The sequence below is a fragment of the Orycteropus afer genome, unplaced genomic scaffold (assembly GCF_000298275.1).
Source record: "Orycteropus afer afer isolate SDZICR_OR568_19922 unplaced genomic scaffold, OryAfe1.0 scaffold00101, whole genome shotgun sequence".
NCBI lineage: Eukaryota > Metazoa > Chordata > Mammalia > Tubulidentata > Orycteropodidae > Orycteropus > Orycteropus afer.
Genome location: NW_006921688.1, coordinates 8,550,387 through 8,557,460, shown reverse-complemented (window position 1 = coordinate 8,557,460; position 7,074 = coordinate 8,550,387). Strand labels below are relative to the sequence as shown.

Genomic DNA, 7,074 nt, shown 5'->3' with positions numbered 1-7,074 from the left:
ATCCTACTTCTGTAGTGATACTGCCTCGGAAACCCAAGGAGGGGTCGCTATGAGTCGGGGCCAACTCAACGGCATATAACAACAATAACAACAAACTTTACTACGATAAGCAGCCAAGGCATGAAAGAGAGAGAAATGATGGAGAGATGGAGATGGAGGGAAGCATTTTCTACAGTTATTCCTTTGTGTTTTACAGCGGAAACCTCCAATGGTGGTAGAAGATCTTTTTGAAGACATGAAAGATGGTATCAAACTACTGGCTCTTCTAGAAGTGCTGTCCGGGCAGAAACTGGTAAGTCAGTTTTGTTTTTTTTTCCCCCATGACCGTCCTTATCAAATTATTCCCATTTGAATTTGGAAGTCATGGGGTTGAAAGTATACGGGATGCTGCCTGTAAGAGAGAAGTTCTCTTTGGTAGTGAGCCATGCACAGGAAACCTAGTGTCAGTCATTTCTGGGAACAAGAGATAATGTTACTTTCTGGCTCCTGCATTATCTCTAGTGGATTTAAAATATTGTGCATGGTAACAGCCACTTTAAAGAAACCTTCTGCCATTGAGTCCATTCCAACTCATCGCAAACCCATAGGACACATGGTTTCCAGGCAAGAATTTAAAAACACTCCATCACTAATGAAATGCGGCTGACTCTTGCATTTGTGTAGTACCCTAGAAGATTAAGTTGCAAACTAATGTCTCTCTCACTTTCAGTGTTTGCTTTTCATCTGGAAAGGATTTTTGGTGCCTGTCTGTGTATTTATAGCTCTTTGTCAAAAACTAAGCTTGAAGTCAGTGTGGCCTTTTTCATGCCCCTGTTGACATCTTCTTCATCCATCATTTGTCACAGAGGAACAACACGTTCAGAGGCCTTCGTTTTTATGTGCAGAGAACCAGCAAAAGAAAACAACAGTGACAGTGAACTGTAAAATATATTTTTCTCCAGTACTTGGAGAGTAAAATATTTATTTATTTGGCTTCCTCATTTCAGAAGAGTAGAGAAGTCAGTAGTTTATAAGCAGATGTTATTCATGAATAATGGAATAAAAGGGGCTCAGGGAATAATCTTTAGAATGATGTACAAGATGATAGATACAGAGTCTGATACTGGGAAGACTTAATATTATTGTTGTTATTTTTATTTTAATAATGCACAATCATTATTACATGGGCAGTTGAGTTTTTAAGGACTGTTTCTGCCTGAATATAAATTTCCCATAATTTTTGTGCAGCAAATACTCATCATAACTTTTTTTAAAGGGCAGTTTAGTGAGAAGTACAAGTGAGGGTCCTTTCATGTAAAGCATTTATTTCACCTGACTTATGTTGTAGAAGATGTTGTGCCCCATGCTCCATCTTGGCTCACCTCTGACTTCAGCTCCAGCAGTGTCAGGTGTTCCCTGTACACCTAACGACATCTCAGGTCAAGTCCTGGGAGCATCTCTCGGATGTTGGCCTCAGAGCTTTTATCAGAGCCACAGATTGCACAAGGCAGCCCTGAAATGTTGGAGAGTTAATGGCCACAAAGGAACCATCATCCCATGGAGTGGGTAGTCCAGAAATACATGCCCCAGTCTCTTGTTTTCAGGAGGGACAATTCTTTTTCTTTTTTTAATTTTATTGTGATTTGTGTGAAGGTTTACAGAGCAAATTCATCTTCCATACAGCAGTTCACGTACACTTTGTCTCATGACATTGACTGTAATCTCCCACAATGTAACAGTTCTCCTCCCACTTCGTCCCCATAGCTACCTATTCTCTGTGTCCTTCCCTCCCATGCACTCCTGCCTCCCGAGCTGTCTCGCTGTGCATACACAGCCCTTCTATTCTTCCATGATTGATCTCTCCAAGGAGTGTATTTACCTAATGTAAATCTTCAGCTCCTATGTTTGTCTTTTATTTGGCTGGAAGCCACAGAAGTGGGTTCAATTCCAGACCTGAAAAGCAGCTAGGGGCCGTAATCTCAGGGCTTCCACCAGGCTCTATCAGACTAGCAAACCTGGTCCCTTTTTTTAAAAAATGATTTTGAGTTTTGTTCCACATTGTTCTCGCACTCTATCCAGGATCCAGGATCTCCAACATAGATCCCCTTCTGAGTGGTTGACAGTGGTAGCCAGGCACCATCTAGTTCTTCTAGTCTCATAATCATATAGGCTGAGGTTGCATGGTGTACTAGTCCCTTGGACTAATTGTTTCCATGTGTCTTTGTTTTTTTTTTATTCTTCTTACTCTGGATGAGGAGAAACTCATCATTGCATCTAGGTGGCCATTTGCAAGCTTTTAAGATGCCAATCGGTACTTGCCAAAATAGGATGTAGAACAAAGTTTTTGTGTAGTATGTTATGCCAATTGAGCTTAATGTCCCCTGAGACTATGCTCTCAAGCCCACAGGTCCAACTACTTGCTCCCTCTGGGTACCTGGCTTTGGCCAAGAATGACCACAACCTTGTCCCTTGTCAGCTCTACTATATACCTAGAAATACACTTGTAGAAACATTGTCTTCCAACGCTATACATGGTCATGGGCACATGCCCCCTTGTATGTTGTTGTTGTTGTTGTTATGTGCTATCGAGTCGGCCTGACTCATAGTGACCCCTCCTTGGGTTTCCAAGGCAGTATCACTATGGAAGTAGATTGCCCAACCTTATGCCACCCTGCATAGACATACCTAATCGTTCAGACTGTCCACCCATCTATCCATCCATAGATCAATGTTTGCCATCACTGACAACGCAGTACTGTATGTACAAAAGGATTCATCTTTGTTGTCTGTACCTCCTATACACCTCTCTATGTCTTCCTCATCTTTAATGCTGCCGTGTTGATCACTCACATTTGGTACATTGCCCTTCTCTTCACCCAAATCAATACTATCTCTACCTGTCTAGCAGTGTTCCCTCTCCTCCCCTCCTACCCCTGGTAAACAACAAAGAAAATTTTCTTCCATATATAAACCTTTCTTTGACTTTTTATAATAATGAATTAATACAATATGTGTCCTTCTGTGATCAACTTATTTCACTTAGCTTAATGTTCTCCAAGCATCCACATTATGTGGTATTTTGCAGATTCTACATTATTCTTTAGGGTTGCATAGTATTCCATTGTGTGTATGTACCATAGTTGGTTTATCCATTCTTCTGTTGATGGGCACCTAGGCTGTTTCCATCTTTTTTGCTATTGTAAATAGTGTTGTGATGAACATGGATGTGCATATGTCTCTTCTTATCCTGGCTGTCACTTCTTTAGGATATATACCAAGTAATGGAATTGCTGGGTCAAATGATATTTTTAATTCCAACTTTTTAAAGAATCACCACACTGCTTTCCACAATGGTTGTATCATTTCACAGTCCCACCAGCAGTGTATGAGAATCCCAATTTCTCTGCATCCTTGCCAGCATTTGTTATTTTCCATTTTGTTGAACTTTGCTACGAATGCTGGGGTGAGATGGTATCTCATTGTTGTTTTGATTTGCATCTTTCTAATGGCTAATGATTGTGAACATTTCTTCACGTATTTGTTGGCTGCCTGAATGTCCTCTTTGGTGAAGTGTCTATTTATGTCTTCTGCCCATTTTTTAATTGGATTATTTGTCTTTTTGTTGTTGAGTTATTGGAGTTTTCTATAAATTTTAGAGATAAGTCCCTTGTCAGAAAGGTCATTGCCAAATATTTTTTTCCCAATCTGCAGTTTCTCTTTTGACTCTTTTGGAAAAGTCTTTGGAAACACATAAAAATTTAATTTTTAGAAGGCCCCATTCATCTATTTTATCTTCTGCAGTTTGTGCATTTTGGGTCAGGAGAGACAATTCTGAGGCATGCTTTACATGTGCTTCATAGTTTCTAATAGACTTTCAACAAGTCCTCATCTCAGGCTCTACTTGAGGAATCTCAGAGACTCATATGAACAGCCAATTTGGAAAATACAAGCATACACGTGAGCTAAAGAAAGTAGATCAGCCCTAGGAAGAGGGAGTCACTGGATTGAAATGCATACACTCTTGATTCCCTGGTATCGCTGGTCATCTTTATATTTCCTATTGAGTTAAGCTATTTACTTGAAGACTGAAGGTGCCTTCATTACAATTTAAATGCATACTTGAGAAGTATATTTATCATTCTAAGTGACAATATAATTTTGCCATTGTACTTGGCCAACAATATACAGGAATCCTGATGGGCACTTAATTACCACACCAAATAATTCTAGATAAAAAGATATATTTGACATAAGAATCCTGCTTTCCTGCTTCTGCTTAAGTGTCCCATTAAATAAGGAAAAGTCAGAAGTGTAGGACCTTAAAGCTAGAAGGGATTTTGGAAGAACCTCAGCATCTTCTTTTAACATTGGGGAATTGAGACCTTGAAAGGCAGTTTCCAGTCTGTCTTATCATTTATTTCTGTTTTCAAGATGCTATATTGTATAAAAGGAGCTGTGGTGGCACAGTGCCTAAGGCATTTGACTGCTAACCAGAAGGCCAGTGGTTCAAACCCACCAGCCACTCCTCAGAAGGAAGGTTGGGCAACCTACTTCCGTGGTGATACCGCCTCAGAAACCCAAGGAGGGGTCACTATGAGTTGGATCCGACTCCACAGCAGTGAGTTAGTTTGTATTGTATAAAATGAAATTCTTCTGAAATTATAAATAAACCTCATCTGTGGTCATTCAGATTTTTCACACATGTGTGTTACTGTTCAGGACCACAATAAGATGGAAAGCATCTTTTTAAGGAACGAGCGTCCTAGGCATTGTTTTAGAGCTTTTCAAAGGGAGAATGTGGGCAAAAGTGTTTTAACACTGCCCAGGACTTCTATAATTATCTCACACAAATAACTCTCTTGAGAACATTGTACTTACTGCTACAGTTCACATAACTCAGAACCCTGGCTCTGACTGTGATCATCCGGAAATGTGGCCAGATGGCTTAGCTAGCTCTTTTCCTGCCAGCATCTCAGTGAGGGTGCAACCTCAGGATCCTTGTCACCTTCAGTAGCTTATTATGACTCTTGTCTATGGTTTATTTAAGGCCTGAGGGAATTTTTGCTTTTAAAATTAGTATTCCTGGATTTTTCTACATCTGTTAATTATTGTTTTGGGAACATTTACTCTTTAAATTCATCAGTGATTATATGCCTTTAAAACCAAAAAGCCTACTGCCACTATGTCCAACTTATAACAAACCTATAAACCATACTCCAAGCACACTGCCACTGAGTCGATTCTGACCCATAGCGACCCCCACTGGGTTTCCAATACAGTAAATCTTTATGGAAGTAGATTGCCTGTTTTCCTTCCAGGAGTGGCTGGAGGGTTGGAACCACACACTTTCCGGTTAGCAGTCAAATGCCTTAGGCACTGGATCACCAGGGCTCCTTATAGTGACCCTGTAGGACAGAGTAAAACTGCCCACAGGGTTTCCAAGGCTGTAAGGAAGCAGACCACCACATCTATCTTTCACAGAGAAGCTGGTGGGTTTGAACCCTTACCCTTTAGATTTGCACTTGAATGCTTTAATCATCATGCAACCAGGGCTCCTTGACAAAAGCAAAGTTGAATGAAGTATGGTCTGGGCCCTCAAAGAGCTTGTAGTCAATAGGGAAGAAGCAAAAGTCCCAGTAGGAAAATCTGGAAATAACCCTTACCCACATCAGAATGAGAGTAGATAAATGGCAAATTATATAGCTGTCAAAATGGATGAAATATGGTGATAGGAAGCAGTGTAGATTAATCTCAATACAGTCATTAGCTAGGCCAGGCCAGTTTGTGTAAAAATAGATGCAAAACAGAAGTTTGTATCTTGCTCACTCATACAGCACATGTCTGAAGAAGAAAGAAGATATTTGCCTCACCAAACTTCAGGTGTTAAAATAAAGCTATAAGACATTTAAGACAGCAGGGTACAAGGATGGACAGACTGATAAATGCAATAGAATCCATCAACAGACCAAGACATATATGTAAAGTTGGATGTAGGGTCTGGAACATTGGGGAATGGAAGAGAGCAAAAGTGTATCCTAATAGAAAAAGGTGCAATTTTATTCTTATCACATGAAGTATAGAAAAATAAAATACATGTGGACTAAAAACCTAACATCAAAAACAAACTTTAAACATTTACTAGAAAAATATTAGTGAATATCTTTTAGAACTTGGGTTAGAGAAAATTATTCAATAAGACATTAAATAAAAACATTGACTGTGAAATGAATGATTCATACATCTGACTGTTTTAAAACTAAGAATATTTAAGGAGAGTGACAAAAGAAGCTGCAAACTAGTTGAAAATATTGAAAATTCATGTTGGGGAAGTATTAAGAACAGAGTGTGCCATGAATATGTACAGCGCATGTACAAAATATTAAGGAACAAACAGTCCAATAGAAAAACTGAGCAAGAAACTTGAACAGATACTTCACAGAAGAAGCAGACTTTGCGAATGAACAGATGAAGTAATGTTCCGATGGTTCTTGATCAGGGTAATGCAAATGAAGACCACAATAAAGCAACACTTTATATACATTCAGTTATTGTTATTATTATCTTAAAATCTGTCAATAGCAAGTGCTGAATAGAATACAGAGCTGTGGGGTTATTTTTGCATTGCACATGAAAGGGAGAAGTTTGGCATTACTTTAGAAGTTCACATGTCACATTTTCTCTGACTCAGCAATTCCATCCTTAAGTACAGAGAGAAATTAGACTTCTATGAGATGTCAGGTACACAAGAATGTCATATAATTACAAGTCACAGTAGCAAAAATCTGGAAATACCCCAAATCCACGTCAGAATGAGAGTAGATAAATGGCAAATTATATAGCTGGCAAAATGAATGAAATATGATGACAGGAAGCAGTATGGATTAATCTTGATATATAATATTATATGAAAAAGTGAGTTTCAAAGGATTAATACAGAACAATATCCTATATGTAAAGAAAAAAACTAGAATAAATACCCTTTTAAGGATGTGTATAAATGAAGTTAGGAGCTCTGGTAGCATAGTGCCTAAGGCACTTGACTGCTAACCAGAAGGCTGGCAGTTCAAACCCACCAGCCACTCCTCGGAAGGAAGG

General features: G+C 39.1%; 1 protein-coding gene across 1 annotated transcript in view; it reads left to right on the top strand.

Annotated features, from left to right (window-relative positions):
* The window catches only part of SYNE1 (spectrin repeat containing nuclear envelope protein 1), a 578,063-nt gene that overhangs the window by 34,004 nt on the left and 536,985 nt on the right, over window positions 1-7,074 (top strand). Inside the window, exon 3 of the mRNA XM_007943230.2 lies at window positions 197-292. Coding sequence (XP_007941421.2) covers window positions 197-292 — 96 coding nt within the window. The remainder of the gene's footprint in view (window positions 1-196; window positions 293-7,074) is intronic.